The sequence below is a fragment of the Pocillopora damicornis genome, chromosome 8 (genome assembly GCF_964200805.1).
Source record: "Pocillopora damicornis chromosome 8, jaPocDami1.2, whole genome shotgun sequence".
Classification (NCBI taxonomy): Eukaryota; Metazoa; Cnidaria; class Anthozoa; order Scleractinia; family Pocilloporidae; genus Pocillopora; species Pocillopora damicornis.
Window position 1 is genome coordinate 17,864,093 of NC_142677.1, and position 21,867 is coordinate 17,885,959.

Genomic DNA, 21,867 nt, shown 5'->3' on the forward strand with positions numbered 1-21,867 from the left:
TAGTGCATCATTTCTAAATTCACATGGCAAGGGATAACGTGGGTAATGACTGGTCTTGAAATTGCGAACTGGAACGATAACACATCCTAAGACATCCACACGTACACACGCACGCTCACACAAAAAAAAACAAGACAAGACATTCGAATTCAAACTAGACTGTGATAAATTTCTTGGTTTATCGTAGGAGCACATATACCACTCTACAGTGATAAAATTGTTATAAACGCTATGCCCGTAGAAGCTATCCATACCTTGTCACTTTTCAGGCTTGACTAAAAATTTGTCGCACCACTTACTAAAGTGGCCTTGCTAAAACATAATAGAAAAAAAGAATAAACACTCCCGCTACTTACATACTGTAAAATTGTACTCCTGTTAATAAACTAACGGCGTAATTTCTTCCAGTCGGTGATGTTTATATGTAAGATTTTACGGATTTTAAAATCCGGTCAGTGATATATGTAATGCAAATTTTACGGCAGTAATATAATTTAATTATACATTAATTTATCATAATTAATCTACCGACGCAGATAGTGGCGTAAAATCTTGCAGTATATAAACTGTTAGTCACATATTACGCCGTTATATATATTCCCAAATGCAGATTGCATGTAGACACAGAAGGTAGACTTAGTTCAAAAACATTTTTCTTTTGTCCAAATTGATCTCACACCCGACAATTAACATCTTATAACTTCTTTATCAACTTGCTGAGGTCATATTCCATGGTGATGGAACCTTTGGAATAAAGGGGGTAAGTTTCTGCTGCGTCGGTGGGATAGTATAACATGGTAATTTAGTATTATTGACTGAGTTGATAAGGTAAATTGGTCATTGTAAAGAGTTTAACAGCTGATGTTTCGAGTGTTGGCCCTTCGTCAGAGCGATTGAGACTGTTACCCTTAGGAATAGTCTACTAAGTGACATCACTGACCTGTACCTGGTTTTAAGCGTCATCTCAAAACTTACCTTTTGAGCCAAGCTTTCAGTTTGTTGTCTCCAATAATGTAGTGTTTTTATCTATTTAATTTTAATTTTTATTTTCTGTGCAGCATATTTGATCATGCATATATGTGCGCCCTATAAATTCCAATTATGCTTATTATTATTATAATAATGTCCATTGCTAAAATATTCTCAGCCCATGTCTGAAAATGTACTTTTAAAGCGTGACACCTACATTCTTCTAAAAGTTATTGTTTAATGCCTTCTGAGCTGGTATTTTCAGCGTTTTACATAACCCTTTAATTTAACTCTCATGAGTGACCAAGACATCATGTTTTCCTTACATTAACAATTCAATATCAATTAAGCAAAAAAGTGATGAGAATAAAGAAAAGTATCATTTAGGGGATTATTTAAATTGATCCAATAACAAATTTTTCGAACTAGCATCATAAGAATGGTATGGCAGACAGTAAGGAGAATTACTATTGGGAATTAGGGTCTGTTTACATGGAGGTGGGGGACCCTAGGTAGATGAGGTAACCTGTCAAGGTGGGGTATCACGTTTACATGATAGGTGGGGTAACCCGTCAAGGTGGGTTGCCCGGTCTGCCAGGTAGGGTAACCCTGTCAACCGGGGTGACAATTTGCCATGTAAACGTCTAAAGGTAGGGGAACCCGCCAACCTGGGTCGCATTCATGGCAAAAAGCTCAAAAGCTAAACATGTATGTTTTAAAACTTTGTACACTTCCCAGCCGTCTCATGGCAGAAATCACAGGAAACCGGAACGGACACACAAGGAGCGCAAAATGTTCACATTTCGGAATATTTAGCGTTGTAAATCGACCATATTTCGTTTCCCAAACTATTCCTTATAACGTAGAAGTCAACGATTCCTCGCGTAACACAACGCGTGACGCTTTCATGAATAACTACATACATGTCCGAGAATTAATCTTTCGTCTTTCTCGAGATGTGAGCTTGGGACGCCTCTGCTCAAACTCCCTAAGTGCAAGCGCAACAACAACCTCAAGAAACCTCACCCCAGGACCCCGGGGTTGTAAGATTGCATGTAAATGCGTTTTATTTTTCGACACCTCCACGTAAACAGGCCCTTAAAGGGTTAATTCAACTAATACATGCTGGTATGACGTGTTTAACAAGGGAGAAATATTTTGGTACAGCATGTACTTTGTGTCCAGTCTGCAGCCTGTACTCTCAATTTTGGTCTTAACAAATCATCAATTGATTTTTCATGGAATTTGAAATTTTCAAGCACTACGCGCCCCTGCAAAAACAATCCTATTTTATTTATATTTTATGTCTATTTTAATGCCATCACATTTAGACTATTTTATTCTCTCGAACTTATATTTTATTCCTATTTACCTGATAGGGAAAATAGAGCCACTATTTTAATTGTGTTTTACCTTTATTTTAAACCTATTTTAAAACAAGATTGAACTAGGTGGTGTATGTTGTTTCTAGTTTCTAAAAACAAATGGAAAAATAACCAACAAAACAGACTATTTTCATTTTCATTTCTCACATTAGTAAACCAGTGATAAAATAGGCTGTTTTATTTACATTTTCAGCTGATAGGACATGCTATGGCCATTTCCTTTGGAAAATATGAAAAAAGAGGCAATCACAATCCTATTTTATCAAAGACAATGTTGAATAATTACAAAATGGGTTTAAAATAGACTGTTTTATTTCTATTTTTTGAGGTGGATTCCATTGCATTGCAAAATATGTATTAAATAGTCTATTTTGATTCTATTTTCTCCTAATTATCCTAGACCCACAATGATTAAAACAGCAACTAGACGTGTGGTGTAATAACCTGTCATATTTTATTCCTATTTTTTTCGTGAATTCAAGCTTGACTAACAATGTATTGTTTTTCTATATTACAAAATATAAATTTAAGGCAGCTGTTTTGTACTTGCACCAATCATATCTTTACTAGATACACTGGAATTTAAAAGTCGCAGTTTCTGTGTTAGCAAGATAAATTGAAAACGTCAGACCGACGTTTTTCATCTACGTTGTTGTAGCTTTCAAGTTTCCGATTGAGTTTCTTTCTTTGCCAAAGAGTTGAACGCCAAGGCTTGCCTTAAGCATCGAATCTCCACTGAAACTGATCAACAAATCGATCAGCACAGCAACCAAGCTTGCTCAGAGTGGGTTTTGAGTCTGTTTCCTCGAAAACTTTCGGCCAGTGAGAGTGAGCTCACATCATTATTTGTATCATCGTCTGAACATGGATCCAAGGTATCCATGGTCCAAAAGCAGACAATCAGTCAGAGAAGTCAGAATGAAGTTGTGCGCTTCTCTTGAAACTGCAATCTGGCAAGCCAGCGGATTCTCTTTGCTAAGCAATGACTATTCTTAAAAGATCCACGTGATCATGCCCGCGATCGAAAACAAAGAAGACTCCATTTGGCGCCTGTCTTTGAATGAACTTTTCAACGGTTGATCGCTCGTGCGTCAAGTTATTTCTTTTCTCAACTGTTTTGTTTAATATAACATTTCTAAAGATGGATTTTATTGTGGTTCATTGGGAAAACGAGAACAGCGTGAATGTTGTAAATGAAAAGAAAGTCGTTGGCGCCGTGGAATTAAGAGATGGGACAACAGTTGACATATCGACTAGTACAAACAAAGGTCGAGTGGCCATTTTTAATGCTACGATTTTGAAAGTTTGTGGTGAGTAAAAATTGCGATATTCGTTACGTGATCAAAATCTTACCAAAGAATAGATAATTATAACGGCTTGAATTAAGCTTACATAACTCTCGGCGTAACCGAAACTCGAATAATTCTGAGAATCGAAACGGTCACTTGCATGCCGCAGTTTCTTAAGCTTACACTTTACAATGAAATAATTATATATATCAGTAAGGTTTCAAGATTACTTTAGTCACGTTTGGGAACATTCTAGATTCATAATACAAACTGTGATTAAACAAACCTGATTACATAAAGAAGCCCTCCTTTGATAAAAACAAAATAATGTATTCCGCCCTTTTTTGCTAGTAAAATCTATGGAAGAGATGTGTTTACTCCAATATACAGTAAAAGTCATTTGATATAACAGAGATTTCCCAATCCCAATGCACTTTGTCAAATTAAGATTCCAATGAATGCCCTTTTCCTTATAGCTATCTAAGGCCTTGTCTGAGCTCATTCATTTTTTTATGTCATGGAATCCAGATACAAAATGGAAAGGCTTATTGTAGACAACTTGTCTGCAGTTTAGGGAAACTTTATTCTAAGTTACTGTTACAGTTACCACTAGATTTAATTCAAAAATCAATTTTATTTAACTGTAATTAATCTCTTCACTCCCAAGTGTGCTAAGTCAAACTTGGGAAGAAATCTTTGAATTTCAATGTGCAGAATCAACAAAAACAAACAGTAAAACATGAAAGTACTGCTTAACAGCTTACCTTTAATTTTTACACATGAGAGCTTTATCCAAAGAAGGTACAACCACATAAAACCAAGTCAAAGCTTGACTCTGGGAGCAAAAGGGTTAAATATCATTTGTATCATCATCCAAAATTAAATGATTCATTTAAAGACTATGTTTTGACTGATAGTATTTCTTGCAATAAATATAATTCAAGTTATTGTATTTTATGGAAAAGAATCAACAGATTTTATTCACAATTTGTGTCAAACCAAATTTAATAATTGATTAGGCCTATTTTATATGAATAGCAGTGACTGAGGATAATGCTTACAAAGTTTTCAAGAAAAAAAATAATTAAATTCCATCCTAATGTTGCTACATGTTGATGTTAATATACAATCAAAAATATTTTACATGTAAACCAGAGTTAAGCATGTAAATAAATTTCACTGAATACTTGAATTTTTAGTTGGGATTTTTTAATTTTCTAGTATTTATTTCATGTTAGTTGCCTAAAATTCTCATTAATTCTTAAACATTCTTAGAAATTCTTGAAAATTCCTAGGATTTTTTTGGCAAGTTTTTAGATTTACAGCCTTGCAGGGAAAGTTGTTGTTGCTCTGAGTTGGATATCCTAGGAATTAGTTGGAATTCCAAGTCCTGTTGGCTATTAACTTGGAATTTCTAGGTCTTTAGAACCAGAGTTGTTACAGTTGGGAATTCCTCGGTCTTTTATTCCTATTCCTATTTATTTCCTATTTTTCAAGTTTTTTTTTTCTATTTTATCCCTGTTTTATGTCTATTTTATTTTTTAACGAATGTTTCATTAATGCTATTTTGATCCTATTTTATCATCAAATCGCATACACATTTTCTCTATTTTAAAGCCATCTTTACAGTACTTATGACTTGCCAACCAGACTATTTTTCTACTATTTTTTTGTTTCAAAATAATAGGTTTAAAATAGTTTAAAATAACTTTGAAATGGTCTTGAAAATTAGAGAAAAAATGCACAAAAAATAGGGGAAAATAGTTTAAAAAATAGATATAAAATAGGCACTGTTTTTGTAAGGGAGTCTGCTTGCACATTTTTTAATGAACACCACTATTTTGTGAAAAATTTACAAACCTTCACTTTTATTGCTCTTCTGATTAAAAGTCAAGGTTTTTATTAGATTTTCAGCATTTGCATTGCAGCATTTACTCATGGTTGCTATAAACTGTAGGGTGGCATTTATTCAGGGTTGTAGATAAGAGCCAGCAGCCGGCAAAGTATGCCAGCTTCTCTGTAAGGTTTTGCTGGCTACTTTCATTGCTTCAAGAGCCCATACAGAGACGATGTTTATCAGGTCTAAACTTGGGCTCAATAAAAATATAAATTTGCACTGCCTATCTTTTCTGAAAACATAAAAAGACTTTCGACTCAAGGTTAGTTTAAAAGCATTCTGATGGGGACTGTCTTTTTGACAAATCTTGCTGTAATGGCAGGAAAGTACAAACAATGTGACATTTTGTCCGCCATATTGGATTTCAAGACCCACAACCATTTACCTTTAAAAAAGCTCTGGCTACTTAAAATCTTAAAGAAAACCCTGTTTAGTTCAAAATCGTATTTCTCAATTCACTCATACAGATATAACAGTAACTCTGCATTGGATATTATGTAAAACTGAAGCATGTTTGAAGTTCCTAAGCCTCCCTGTAGTCTTCTCAATTCCCTAATCTATGCAATGCCTGTTTGGAGGAGATGATTTACAGTACTGTTTGATGAAGCGAGTAATACAGCAGAGCCTTTGTTGATGGTAAACATTGGTATCAAAGAAATTCTTCATCACGGTTTTCTTTATGTTATAATAAAAGAAACTTACACATGAAATATGTTCATAGAAGAGATGACTTAAGCTCGTAGATATTGCCATTGCTTAAGGAATAATTCTTCATTTTAGCACCACCTAAAGCTAGGCTATAAGGACTTTAACCCTTTAACTCCCAGATCAAATTTGTATTTCTCCTTTCTGTCAACCATACGATTGTTATCATGTTAGTTCAGATAATTTAGTATTGAATCAACTAATTATCCCCAAATTGATATTTTTCTTTATTCTCATCACTTACCTGGTTGATATTGTATGGATATTGTAAGGAGAAATTCTGTCTTGGTCACTCATGGGAGTTAAAGGGTTAATAAGGCCACTAATGCTAGTTTAAACACAGTAGATGGCTTGTCTGACAAAAAGAAAACTAACCATGTGTGTTTTATGTTATTAATCAATTATTTTATTGGATTTGCAGAGTTGAAAGATGAGGACAAAAACAGGGATTCAAAGAGGATTGGATAATTGGAATGGAAAACGCACAGGAGATTGATGATGGAGAACTCTGCAAATAGTAAGTTGTTGGACTAACTTTACAGTAAGAAATTAGAGAATGTTGCTATAAATACAAATTAGTTTGACTATCCAAAATGTTCTGATGATAACAAAAAGTAGAAAGTACAGTTACTATCAGTAGCAACTATCGTAAAGTATGTTTTTCAATGTACAGTAACATTAAACTTTCAGGGAATGATTTCTGCACTGAATGAATTTAACTAAAAGTCCTCTTAAGATTAAAAAATGACCAATCACATTTTCCAGCAGAGAAGAAGTCTCAGCTTATTACCCTCAACTCCCATGAGTGACCAAGAAACCGAGAATTTTCCTTACCATAGCAAATGAATACAACATCAAGGAGACAATTGAGAAATTATTAGTTGACCCACTACCAAATTCTCCAAACTATTGTCATAAGAATTGGTTGGCAGACAATAAGGAGAATTACTAATTAGATCTGGGGGTGAAAGGATTAAATGAATTGAGCAACTGTTATTCAAGAGCTAGTGAACCAGTTAAAAGGTTATTTCCAAAGGAAACAAATTCCTACAACAGATAATTTCCTAGATTTCGTAAATATTTTCAGGTCAAACATTCAAAACAACTCAAAATTAAAAATTTACTTTCTTCATCATTCACAAAACTCATTGGATATCATTAATTTTAGTCTGGTGGACTGGGTTAATGTAATTCTCTGTTAAGGTAAAGTCTCTCAAGTGGAAATTACATACAAAATGTAAATATTTGAATTTTATAATTTTTATTGTAGCTTTTACCAGTCAATGAAAAATACCAAGAGATTTACCTACTTATATACTCCTCATACATGCAGCTATATGATTAGTGTTTTTTTTTTTTTTTTTTTTATATGAGTTGAACATTACCTATTTTTTCACAGATGAAATTTCACTTTCATTGATATATTTTATATTGAATGTATCCATGGACTAATACAAGTTCTTTCAAGTAACTTTTGGAATACCAAACTAATTTTCATTTCTTCTTTTTCTCTAAGAACAACAAAACTTTATTATTACAAAATGTTACTACAATAAAATATGAACCCAACGTCATTTTATAAAGTTTCCTTGAAATGATTGCATTTCTCTAACTACTCTCCTCCTAGAAAAAGCCTTAGATGTTTCCTAGAAATACTTCTGTGAGAATAGTACAAAAGATTATGAACTATATCCTGAAAATTCTGCAAGGCAATAACTTTCCTTTTTATGCTCTTTGGAAGTTGTTTATTGGCAAATGCTTATCATAATTATTTAATTTGATGAATGTAACTTGGACATCAACATAAAGATAAGCCATTTTTTAATTACACCCCTGTTGCCGATGATAATATTTTGAAAGAGAAATTTTAAATCAGTTTTAGTTATGGAAGAAATATTTTCCAGGTGGAAAATTGAATATTTTTTTCTTGACTGATTGGAGCAAACACAGTTAATTTGTTTTTCTTAGAGAGCAAGAGGTTGTTTTGTTGGCATATTTAATCTGGGTTAGAATTTCTCTTCGAAGAAAGTTCTTAGCTAAATGAAAGTGGGTTTTTCTAACCTACAAATGCTATTATTCAAACTCCAAAATGTCCTCCTCTTACAATGGATGTTATACTTACACTGTAGGAGAATACTTACCGCACCAAACTGTTGCTGAGAAAATTAAGTGTAAATAGTTCAAAGAGGAACTTCTAAAGATAAGGAAACTGATCTTTTCTTTTATCTTCTATTTACTGGTACATGTCAATAGAATTTCTTAATTTCTAAGCAGAGCCTTTGCCCTTTGTGCGAGAAAAAACTTTTCTGTGTAAAAGGGGATTTTAGTGCTCAAGAGAGACAGGTTTAAACTCAAACATGGCATTTCTAAACATTGGATAGTACATGCAGTATGTGTCATTGGAATCTTTAATTTTTAACTAGTTATAGATGGAAACTACATGTATTGCAGAACAAAGCCATCCATAACCAAAAAACATTTTAAATGAGGGTCAAGATTAGAACAAAAAAATCCTGTTACTGAATGTTTAGTTTGTTACATTTGTGTTTTGATTTCTATGGAAAAATCTATGTTAAGAATATGTAGTGTGTTCATTTCTGTTCCCATAACATTTCATTCCTTGCACTAAGTGTGGCAAAGGTTTCCCTTAGTCAGTGCTCTAGAGCTTTGTTGTTGTAGAGTTATTCCCTTAGCAAACCAAGAGCTAACTTTTTACGAAAGAATCAGCTGTCATTGTGGGATGGATTTTCAGAAACCAAGGTTAGGAGAATACACAGCCCCTTTGAGCTTGTGTTTATACCAGTATCTGCCTGAGGCTTTGCACTGTGCACACACCTGACAATTAACTTCTTATGACCTCTTTATCAACTTGCTGAGGTCATATTCCATGGTGATGGAACCTTTAGAATAAAGGGGGTAAGTTTCTATAGAAACCGTGGTGCTATGTTGGTGAGAGAGATTATACCAGAGTAATTTAGTATTATCAACTGAATTGATAGGGTAAATTTGCCATTGTAAAGAGTTTAACAGCTGATGTTTCTAGCGTTAGCCCCTCATCAGAGTGATTGAGACTGTTACCTTAGATAAAGTCTACTCGGTGACATCACTGACCTGTACCCAGTTTTAAGTGTAGTCTCAAAACTTACCTTTTGAGCCATGCTTTTAGTTTGTTGCCTCCAGTAATGAAGTGTTTTTATCTTCTTAAGGGAATTAGAAGGTTTTCTTATCTCTATGTAACTTTATAGTGATTTTAGTTAGCTGCCATTATCATTGAAAATTGTTCTATTTTTTTAAATTTTATGTCAATTTTTTTATAATTTTTATTTGACTATAATTTTTTTATTTTCTGTGAAGGGTATTGGATCATTCATATCTGTGCACCACATAAATTCTAATTATGCTCATTATGTAATAATGTCCATATTGCTAAAATATTCTCACTGCCCATGTCTAGAATTTTAAAGCATGACACCTACATTCTTCTAAAAATAATTGTTTAATGCCTTCTGAGCTTGGTATTTTTAGTGTTTTACTTAGCTCTTTAACTCCCATGGGTGACAAGACAATATCAATTAAGCAAAAAAGTGATGAGAATAAAGAAAAGTATCATTTAGGGGATTATTTGATCCAGTAACAAATTCTTTGAAGTAGCATCATAAGACTGGTATGGCAGACAGTAAGGAGAATTATTATTTGGAGTTAAAGGGTTGAAGGGAAAGATTGCAGTATACACAATGTGAATAAAGACTGATTGAAATATATTGGGGAGATAAGTTTTAATTATGACATTTTAACAGTTATGCTCTTCCAGGGAATAATTGTGACCCTCCATGGGAAAACGGGCACTAACGCTTTTCCGTTTAGACTTCGAAACCGTTTGCTCATCCGTTTAAAAATTTGCATCCGTTTAACGCTTTAGCTAAAACGTTCAAGCGGTTTGCTTATCTGTTTAAAAAAATTTGCATCCGTTTAACGCTTTTGGTAAAACGTTTAAGCGGTTTGTTCATCTGTTTAAAAAAAATTGCATCCGTTTAAAAAAATTTGCATCCGTTTAATGCTGTAACAAAAACGTTTTAACGGTTTCTTAATCCGTTGTAAAAAAAATTGTTTCCGTTTGACGTTCCAAGGAAAACTTTCAACTGTTTGTTTATCATTCTGTTACGAGCTGTTCGAAGTATCAATCTTACGTTCGCTCGATACTCGCCGGTTCTTGAAATGCAGAATGACCGTACCTTATTTTGGCTTTATCTTTTTTGTGATCATAGAAAGCGAGTAATCGTCGCATCCTTGGACAAACGAGTTAAGTTAAAATATCCGTTTGCACCAACGTAGAGCATCGACAGCCAATGAAGCCATTCATTTGACCATGATCCTGCTATCGATCTTGTTTAAACAGTGCGCCTCAGATATTGTTTATAGATTGGTGAAGTCGAGATCACCCAGTCTTGGTTCCCGTGTCATGGTTTCGCTAAATCGGCTACTCTCTATCTGTTTAGATCATCTTAATCCATCTTTCCTAGTTTTTATAGACAGTTATTTCAACGGCCCCACTTAGTGCGTGACACCGATTCGACCTTTTATTTGCTGTGGAACTACATTGCGTTATTTGACCCTGAAGCGTCTCGGCTTCATACAAGGTCGCGGCATTGCGTCTGCAGATTTCGTGAAACTTCTAAACAAAAAAAACATGAAGTTTATTTTCAATAATAATAAGAATAAACAAAGGAGGAGATTGTGAGTTTCTCGCAATGGCCGTTTAGGGTACTTGACAGCGAAACTATTCTCAGTAAATTGCGCTTATTTCTTGAATGTCACACAAAAACGGCAATAGTTTACCCAGAAATAAAATGCGCTAGTGTATCCTAGTTGTTGTTTTTCAAATTATTATGCTCAATGTTTTCGCTTCAAGATTATTATCCGTTGTCGCTCGGAAAGTTTTTCCGCAAAAGATCTTACTGCCTCAACCACAACCGTTTGCATTAATTTTTAGCTCTCTGTTTGTCGATTTTGGTCAACCGTACGTTTCTCGGTTTAAGCTATCCGTTTTGGGACTTTGGTCAACCGTTAAATGTTTCGAGCCACCCGTTTTTAATTTTGGTCAACCGTTTAACAGTGTTAGCTATCCGTTTTTGGACTTTGGTAAACCATTTAACGTTTCGTGCTATCCGTTTTTATTTTTGGTCAACCGTTTTAGGGCCTAAGCTATCCGTTTTTGGACTTTGGTCAACCGTTTAAATTTTTTGCCATCCGTTTAAGCGGTCATGGAAACCGTTTAAACGCTTGAGCTAGCCGTTTAGTATCCGTTTAAAACCGTTTTTCTAGACCGTTTAACGGAAAAGCGTTAGTGTCCGTTTTCCCATGGAGGGTCACAAGTGTTTTTCACTCAGCATCTTATATATATTGATAAATGCTGATATGGTGTGTTTAGCAAGGGAGAAATATTTTGATGCAGCGTGTACTTTCTGCCCGAATTGCGATGATTTCGCCAACGAGTGATTTCGCCAACGTCAGGTTCGCCAACGTCTTTGTTCGCTTCGCCAACGCGATGAGTCGCTTGGCCAACGTCTTACTGGTCACTTCGCCAACGCCAAATATCTCGTAATAACTTAGTAATAGCTTAGTAAAAAGGGTACTTACTGATGCTTCGGATGTAATGCTGATACTTGGGTCAGAACAATTTTAAGTTAATGCTAGTTTCATTTGGCTGACTTCCAAACAATTTGCATATTTTTGACAGTTCCAGAAAAAGCCGGCGTGTGAGCACTAACATCGCGGTAATTTAAAACTGTTGAATAACAAACTCCGATGGCTTCCAAATGTGTTCCAAAAATGTATAACTCAAAATTTTACTTGAAGAATGCGTTACGATGTGAATTAACGAGTTAACATTTTTCAGAAACAATCAGAGTTTGTTTTCCAGCCTTCAAAACGAGTCAGAAATGAAATATAACAAGTATAATATCAACAACGTTTTAATTACAATACGTACTTTTATAAATATTTACAAGTGCAAAATATTTTAGTGGAAAACCTATTTACAAAACCTTCTGATTCACAAAATATTTTCCATGCAAAACTTATTTACAAAACCTTCTGATTCAAAAAAATGCTTTAGTCAAAACCTATTAACAAAAACTTCTGATTCTCAGCTTACTTCACGCTAGTTCAGTTCGTTCATGATCAGTTAGAGCGCGCTGGTCCATTTAAACGCGAGCACGTCCTGAGTAGTTGAGCAGCGGTTTTCTCGTTGTTCTCATACTTCTCCCAACTTGCGAATAGTTTTGCCTGAATGTTTCTTGTTGTACGTCGTTGAATTCGTTTCAGTTTGTTGTCAGAGACCAGCGTAATTGTAATAGCTGTGAGTTTTACCTCCCGATCAAGTAACTCAATTAAAAGGTATAAGGGCAAACCGCATTGTCCTCCAGCTCTGCGATTGAGGGCGTTATGCCAGCCTTCCAGGTCGTTATTTGTGCGGACGGGCTCCTTGTACACGCACCAGTTTCTTGGGGTGAATACTTCACTCTCAATCCACTGTCGTCGGATGTACTGGACAAGTCTCCCCAGCTGGTCGGTTTGGGCCTGCTCCTCGAGTAGGTCGAACATCGGTTGGATTTCCAGACACGGGAGGAACGGGAGGGCCATTAGCTTCCTCATGTACTTGTAAACGGAATCGTCGTCCATGTACACCCTTTGGAAGGCCAAGCTCTTGTACCTTAAAGTAAAAAATGGTAAAAAAGGTGTAAATAAAGTACAGTAAAAACCCGCGACCCGCATTTTAGACGATAATGGATTTTAAGTAAGTTCATTTTAAGTAAGTTCACCGTCAGATGATTTAAGAAACTAAATAACATTGGTCACGGTTCAGTTTTGGTCAGTGTAATGAGTTTTTTTTTACTTTTAGGAGATGTCTTCTGTTAGGTGTAAGATAAGCAACAACAGTTGTATAAAAGAGAAATTAGACCCTCCATCAACTTATAATCCTGGCCCAGGTCTCTACTTTTTAGAGTATCAGAGTATATATAAGTAAATATAACTTACCGGTGTTACACATTCGATGGTTCCAGCGAAAACAAGTCTCAAAGGTAATTATATAAATCTCTGTTATCGACAAATAAACCTTATAGAAGAACTTACGGAAAAGGCTGCACACACGCGACTTTATTGCTCTAAGTTAAATTCAGCCACATACAGCGCCGGTGACGCGTGGCGTGCCGTGCATTTATGTGGGCCCACTGTGTTTTAAGTTGCGCGTACAAGAGAAGGAAACTAAGTCCGAACAAAATAACGGAAGGAAACTAAGTTCGAACGGGGAAATCAAGTCAGCTCAGTCAAGTAAACAACACACAGAAGCAAGAAGAAGTAATGGTAAATTTTTATTTAGAGTAAACTAATACATTGGCGAAGTGACCAGTAGGACGTTGGCCAAGCGACTCATCGCGTTGGCCAAGCGACCAAAGACGTTGGCGAACGTGACGTTGGCGAAATCACTCGTTGGCGAAATCACCAGATACCTTCTGCCTAGTCTGAAGTCTACATGCAGTCTCAATTTTGGTCTTAACAAATCATCAATTGATTTTTCATGGAATTTGAAATTTTTAAGCACTCATTTTTTTAATGTTTATTTAGTGAAAAATTTACAAATCTCCACTTTCATTGCTCCTTTGATTAAAAGTAAGGGTGTTTATTAGATTTTCAGCATTTGCATCATAGCATTAATATTTTACTCAACGTTGCCATAAACTGTAAGGTGGCATTTATTTCAAAATCATATTTCTCAATTAATTCACTTAATAATACAGTAGCTCTGTATTGGATAATATGTAAAACAGAAGCATATTTGAAGTTCCTAAGCCTCCCTTTCTATATAGTGCTGGTAATTTCCAAGAAAGGTAAAAGTTTTTAAGTTGTACAATAACTGTTATTTTTTCCTGTCATAAATGTTGAATAATGGCATTATTCCTTTAGTTGGGTTCAGAATTTATTCAAGGACTGTGACTGGGCATGTGTACATGTAGGCAACCAATTGTATAATTTCACATGCCATAAATCAGTACAAGTAAATTTTTCTATGGCTAACCTGAAACAGGCAATGTAATTTGTGGTCTTTAAAAGATGTAAGATTGTTGAATTATCCCAAATTGCACAAGTCATATCATGTGATCACTTAGTTATACATACATGGAAGAATAATGTTTCTGCTTTCCCCTTAATTAATAATGTTTATTGGGTACATGGACCCCCTACTCCCGCCAAGAACGCAGGTTGAATGCCTTTCACATGCGCTGCCTTAGACGACTCCTTGGCATCACCTGGCAAGACCGCATCACAAATGCAGAGGTCCTATCACGGGCAGGTCTACCCAGCATGTATGCCATGCTGACCCAGAGGCGACTGCGCTGGCTCGGCCATGTATGCAGAATGGATGATGGACGCATCCCAAAGGACATCATGTACGGTGAGCTCGCCACAGGGACGCGGCCAACAGGACGACCAACTCTGCGCTACAAGGATGTCTGCAAGCGTGACTTGAAGACCTGCAGCATCAGCCCTGGAAACCTTGAGTCAGCAACAGCCGACCGTACACTCTGGCGATCGACTGTCAAGGCCGGCGTCAAACAAGCCGAGTTGAAGAGGGAGAGCCAGTGGGAGGTGAAGAGGACTCACAGGCGACAGAGGCTCCAGTCTGCCCCCATTCAACCAGCCCCCACAAATGACTTTACCTGCACAAAATGCCAGCGGGTCTGCGGCTCCCGTATTGGGCTTCACAGCCACAGCCGGCGGTGCAGCTTGACGTGATTCTACTTCTTAGGTGCAGATTTCCATTGTCTTCCGAGACAGACGGTTGCCAACAACAAAATATTGGGTACATGTATTTTGGCTCACTGATTCTGCCCTCATTTAGGTTATTGGCTGAAGAACAACAAATTGTTATTAACATGTCAGCACTTATCTCAATGGATAAGGATTAAGTTCTGGAAGCAGTAACTTTTTAAAAATTAATCCTCCAAAAAAATTTACATTTTGTGGACCTCAAACAGAAAAGAAATTTGAAAAGACTGTTAATCTTGTTTTCCATTTCTGGTGACTTAAACTTCATTTCTAGTGGTCATTAATATGAGCATGGAGCTCAGTTTATTAAAATGACAATATTAATAACAGGTGATGACAAGTGAGAAACTTGTGACCTTGAGGATATTATTTTGATATATTATAATTATTCGGGTATAAGCCAAGTGATTTTTACTCAAATTAAAGTGTTTTATGTGAGGAAACCTTTTTTAACTTTCGTCTTTTCATTGCATAGCTTTTTTACAAGTTTCATTTGAGAGAAAAGCAGTTTTTAGAGTGAATTTATGCAAAATTGTTGGGTCTTTGTTACACATAAAGTCCAAGAAAAGGTCTTTGCTTATATTCACGTTGGTCAACCCTTTAATTCCCAGAAGTGGCTAATGTGTAATTTCTCCCTATAATATTCATGGTATCCAGTCAACTCGCCGTCAGACCAACTCGCCGACGCCAACTCGCCGTCTTATAAAATCGAGTAGAGACGTCGGCGAGTTGGTCCTCAATCCAATACAACTTACTAGAAGTTAAACATACAGAAAATTAAATGATATTTAGTAAAAAAAACACTGGTGAACATTGGTGAACATCAAACAGAAGCTTGAACATTGGTGAACATCATCAATGACTATAACAACTTAAGACGCAAACGAGTTATTGTGCGACAACAGCACCGTAAAGACTCATCATGTCAATCGCTCAGATTTTTTAAAGAAAACTTGGCTTTCTAGATCTTTAGTAAAAAGCAATTCTTTCTATTTGCAACAAAGTTTATAAAGATGTCAAGGCGAATAAAGCGAAGTAAACATCGCCAATGACTATATCCGCTTCAGACGCGAACGAGATAATTATTGTGTAACAACACCGTTTGTGCGTTGACTTTTTACCAAGCGACTTGACTTAAGTAAATAAGACCGATTGACATGAGATCCTTATAAACTTTGTTACAAATAAAAAGAACTGCTTTTTACTAAAGATCTTGTCTAGAAAGCCAAGTTTTCTTTAAAAAATCTGAGCGATTGACATGATGAGTCTTTACGGTGTTGTTGTCACACAATAACTTGTTCGCGTCTAAAGCGGATATAGTCATTGGCGATGTTTACTTTACTTTATTCGCTTTGAGATCCCTTTAAACTTTGTTGCAAATAAAAAGAATTGATTTTTACTAAAGATCTTGTCTAGAAAGCCAAGTTTTCTTAAAAAACTGACCGATTATCATGACGAGTCTTTACAGTGTTGTTGTCACACAATAACTCGTTCGCTTCTGAAGCAGTTAGAGTCATTGGTGATGTTTACTTCGCTTTATTCGCCTTGAGATCCTTATGAACTTTGTTGCAAACAGAAAGAATTGCTTTTTACTAAAGATCTTGTCTATAGAGCCAAGTTTTCTTTGAAAAATCTGGGCGATTGACATGATGAGTCTTTACGGCGTTGTTGTCGCACAATTTATCTCGTTCGCGTCTTAAGCTGTTATAGTCATTGGTGATATTCACCAATGTTCGCCAATGTTTGAGCTTCTGTCTGATGTTCACCAATGTTCACCAGTGTTTTTTTACTAAATATCGTTTACTTTTCTGTATGTTTAACTTCTAATAAGTTGTATTGGATTGAGGACCAACTCGCCGACGTCTCTACTCGATTTTATACGTCGGCGAGTTGGTCCGTCGGCGAGTTGACCGTAATTCAATATTCATACATTATCCAGCAAACAGGTGATGAGAATGGGTATCAGTTAGAAGTTGTCACCTTGATTTAACATCAACTTCTTTTAACTAATGTGGTAACTCAAAATTTCTCAGAGGTAGTTGACATGGAAAGAGGAACATTTAGCAGTTGGAGTGGCTCATAACGAATACATGTACGCACACGCACTATACTTTATTTCATGCAAATCATTTTGCCATCTCCACCCGCAAATAGCAAAAGCTAGACGAGGCAGGCGGAGAGGAAAGGTTACAGCAGTCATAACAGATAATATAATAATTGTAAAGTAACTAAATAAACTATCTGGAGAAATAACAACTACTGAAAAAAAAAAAAAAACAAGCTAAAGTTACAAAATATATAGTCTTACAGAATGATATTACAATCAAATTTACTACTAACAGAACTATCAATTATATACATTGAGTCGAGGATGCAGAATTTGCCATTTTTTGTAGGAGAATGGGCACTTCAACATAATCGTCATCTGCTTCCATTATCAAGAGCAAAAAGTCATGAAAATTTTTCTTAATAAAATAAAATATTTGGAGAGGGTGGCAAAAGGTTTATATGTACAGAAACTCTTAATTCAAGTCAAAATTAATATGTGACATGTGAATTTTAAAGAAAGGCAAGCACAATATGTGAATTTATGAAGCATTGTGAAGCCTGATTTGCCTCCTAAAATGTAAGTGACCAACCCATTTTCTCTTTCATTTAGTGAATACCTCAAGATTTCCCTGCCAGGAACCTTGCACTTGAAAAGAGAGATTTGAAATTTCCCTTTAAATTTTTGGTGCATGTAATGCTGTTTAAAGTATAGGTGAAGCATGAATTTTTCTAAAATTAGTGTTTGAAATGAGATTGGGAACCCATTTGCTACTCAGCTCTTTGGAGTTAACTTGTTTAAGACAAAGGGATGGTGGAGTGTAGCAAAAAAGTCTTCAGTGTTTGGAAAGGTCAATTCAGTCCGGAATATCTTAGTTCTTCATAAGAGAAACTTTCATTTTGTCTCTGATTTTGATATATTAAATATTGTCCTGTGCATCTTTTTCTGCACAGTCAGTAAACCAGTACCACCTTGGGAAGGGACTGCTGTTGTTAATGGGGAGTTTAAAGAGTTGAAGATTACTGATTTTAAAGGTAAGCTGTTTCTGTGTGCACATAGATACAGCTGTAACTTGGAAAACTGAGAGCCTTGCGTGAAGTCCAATCACAGGTTTGTAAAGATCTTGTATGAGGCTACTAGTAATTCTGCTGGGAGCAGTTTGACACTGTAATGCCTATAATTATTTCCCTGTTTTTATGTGCTTTTATATAAACAGAAGCCTCTGCCTGGGCTTGAATGAACAGATATTTGTTAGTGGGCATTGTCTATTAGGAGATGCATGAAGCAGATTTAGTCAAGTGACCTGTTGAGACCAAATGCATCTAATGAAACATTGTTTAAAAATAATATTGTCTCTTTTAAAAACCTTCTCCTTGCTTAATTTTTGGCATGTTCATGTGAGATTTTTGTTTTTTTTTTTTTTTTTGTCTTTTCCTTCCAGTTTTTTCCTACTGATTTTTGAATAACCTTCCCCTTGCTCAATTTTTAACATGTTCACGTGATGCTCTTCATCATCTGTTACCGATTTGTCTTTTCCTTTCAGTGTATTCTAATTTTTGTTATATTACTTTTTCCTACACAGGAAAACATCTGGTGTTCTTTTTCTATCCCCTTGACTTGTGAGTATTAGATGTTAGTATACTCTTTGACTAAAAGTTTGTTGTACTTTGCTACCTTCATGCTATCCTCCCAAATAAGCCATCTCTCCACAATTGCTACAGCTAGTAGTCAGCATTGTTCTCAAGGTGACTGGTATTAAAAGTTTCATTAACTGCATGCATGTTATTTTAAATTGATTCATTACAAATAACACCTATTTGTTGTCATTTGCAGTACTTTTGTTTGTCCAACGGAGATCATTGCCTTTAGTGATAGTATTGAAGAGTTCAGGGCAATCAACACTGAAGTTGTTGGTTGTTCAGTAGATTCAGTTTTTACCCATTTAGCTTGGTATGTTAACCCTTTACACCCTAACATCAGTATGTATATTCTCTATACCACTGATCTCTAGACATTTCCAAGAGTTCTGACAAGGAGAATTTGTTCAACAATCAAGTGTTTCTTTAGTTGGTGATCATCTCCTTTATTCTCATGACCTAAATGTTTGATTTAGGGATGATGTTGTAAGGAGAAATTAGATGTTAGTCACTCTCAGGGGTTTAATGGTCAATCCTAAATTTTAACTGAATTTGTAACTTTAAAGGATTTGAAAGTTTTAAGAAAACAGAGAAAGGTATTTCCAATTTATATTGAAAATTTGTAGAATGCCAGAAATTAAAGTAAAAAGGAAGAATTTCCATTTTTGGTAAAAAAAATCTACCATAAAATGTATTTCAGTTTTAAGTTACATTCATTCTACATGTTTGTGTAAAGTGTTAGATTATTACAATATAGTCATCCAGGAGAGAACTTTTGAATGACTCCATGGGTAATCACAAAGATATATATTGCTACAGCAGTGTTCACCCTTATTTTAAGCATGATTGGTAATTTAAGGAATTCTCAAAACAGCTAATAGAGCAATCCTTGTACCTGTTGAATTGTTAAGAATTCCCAGAGGTACCAGAGGCAATAAATAAGTTCCTATATTCCTTTCAACTCTAGGATAAACACTCCAAGGAAAGAGGGTGGTCTGGGAAGGCTTAAATATCCTCTGTTATCTGACTTAAACCACCAAATTGCTAAAGATTACGGAGTACTGCTTGAGAATGAAGGTCACACCTTAAGGTGAGGACATCTGTGTTTTGTATTTCCTCATGTTTCTGACTTTTTGTGTCTGTAGGCCATTCTATTTAAACATGTGTTAAGTGTTTATCAGCTGTGATCCTCTTGGAATAATAAACATTATTCAACGAAGTGGAGGTGAAATAGCTAAGATATTAACCGAGCTGCAAAGGTGTAGGTGTATATATATTCCCTTAGCTCCGGTTGGAGCATAGGCCATTAACCACTTCCGTCCTCCATCGGGTTCTGTCCTGGGCAAATCTTCCTAAAGTGGCCCAAGTGTGGCCCCAGTTTCTCATTTGGGACTCTACACCTCTTCTCCAGGAGTTCCTGGGACGGCCCCTCTTTCTCTTGCCCTGGGGGTTCCAACGTAATGCCTGCCGGGTGATGTTGTTAGCCGGTTTCCTTAGGATGTGACCTATCCATCTCCACTTTCTCTAGAGAAAGGTGTAGGTGTACCACACAGAAATTTAAAAAATCAGTACATTTCTGTCGATATACAAAGAAATGGTTGGAAATTAAATTTTTGAACATTGGCATGATTCTGTTGCCTTGGCTGCTCAAAGGGGAAGAGTACTTGTTAATCACTTTCAAGCCAGCCAATCGGAGCACACAAAAAGCACTATTCATCTGTGGGGGTATGTACCAAAAAAACTTATTTGATGTAATGATGATAATGATAATGATGATCATTTAATAGACCATATCTACTTGAACAAAGTATTTCATTATCTGCAATCTACTTATTCTTGATTTCTAAAAGCTGAACATTTCTTTGTTTGTGCTCCTACCCTGGATCAAGATATCCAGTTTTGAGCACCTGACTGGCATTATCTTGTTACATTGTTGGCTGTCACACCACATAGTTAAGAAAAACGTAACTCATATACTGAAGAGTCTCTCTTGGTCGGATGGTTTTTTCCCCTTAATATTACTACTTTTGCGGGGAAGCTGGGGGGAGGGGGGGGGGGGAGTTATGTCCCCGTAATAGACATAACATCTATGGATTAAAAACACACTCAGATCAGGTCTGATCAGGTTGCTATACTTTGCTTCCTTCATGCTATATAACAGGTCTGATAGTTAGGCAGGGGAGATTTGGTTAAGGTGAGAATATTCTTTTATGACCACTTTTATTACATGCCTGTTGTTCTATTTCAGGGGTCTATTTATAATCGATGACAAAGGGACTCTACGACAGATCACAATGAATGACCTACCGGTATGTTGTAACTTTACTTGTATGACTGTAATTGTACCGTGAATTTCTACTGCGAGTTTTATGTAGCTGTTTGCTTCTACAGTCAATTGTTCTTGATACGCTGAGAAAATTTATCTGTCCAGTCATATAATTTGATTCGAGTCTGGCCCTCGTCCACTGTCACGTGGTAAAAATCACAAGCTCATTGTTTAAGTGTTAAGCAGCGGGGATCCCTTTCCTTTTATTTCGTGACGTTTTTATTATTTCATTTGAAAAATATTGATATTCGATTTTGATTTGGACAAGGGAGAAAAAAAGCTGAGTAGATAGTATCAAGAAAAAAGACTCCTTGTGTCCAGTCTCCTGATTTTTTTGCGGTTTCGCGTTCTTTGGCTTTATAATGTGTGAAGTACTATTTATAACTTAGCTACTCAAAGAAGTTAATCTAAACTGGTTATTTCGCAGGTGGGCCGATCAGTCGACGAGACTTTACGTTTAGTCCAGGCTTTCTAATATACTGACAAACACGGGGAAGTTTGTCCGGCCGGTTGGAAGCCTGGTAAAGAGACGATATCCAACAGAAAAGAAGAAGTACTTTGCAAAACAGACTGAAGGAGAAGATGAGGAAGAGAAGAAATGAACTGAACAAACTTTGGAATTCAAAAAAAAAAACTGAGAGTTGTCTTAATTTAGGTGGCTTTGTTTTACTTTGCATCCAGAAAAGTTACGAACGATTTGTAAGAAAACTTTTGGCGAGAATCGAGAAAAAAATCTAACTTAAAGATAGGTCTTTGTAGTAGTCTCTTTAGTTGTTTTGTAGT

The 21,867-nt window shown here is 35.8% G+C and overlaps 3 protein-coding genes across 3 annotated transcripts in view; 1 reads left to right on the forward strand and 2 right to left on the reverse strand.

The window, feature by feature from the left end:
* LOC149041678 (uncharacterized) overlaps positions 1 to 21,867 on the reverse strand; it is a 90,403-nt gene that overhangs the window by 55,288 nt on the left and 13,248 nt on the right. The window lies entirely within an intron of this gene.
* LOC149041681 (uncharacterized) lies at positions 12,393 to 13,297 on the reverse strand. Its single transcript, XM_089214009.1, has one exon. The coding sequence runs from the start codon at positions 13,017 to 13,019 to the stop codon at positions 12,426 to 12,428; it is 594 nt and encodes a 197-aa protein (XP_089070135.1). The 5' UTR covers positions 13,020 to 13,297; the 3' UTR covers positions 12,393 to 12,425.
* LOC149041682 (peroxiredoxin-2-like) lies at positions 17,818 to 21,838 on the forward strand. The gene is made up of 7 exons (XM_089214631.1): positions 17,818 to 17,829; positions 17,876 to 18,155; positions 18,704 to 18,740; positions 18,955 to 19,071; positions 19,726 to 19,848; positions 21,007 to 21,067; positions 21,512 to 21,838. The coding sequence occupies exons 1-7, from the start codon at positions 17,818 to 17,820 to the stop codon at positions 21,557 to 21,559; spliced, it is 678 nt and encodes a 225-aa protein (XP_089070757.1). The 3' UTR covers positions 21,560 to 21,838.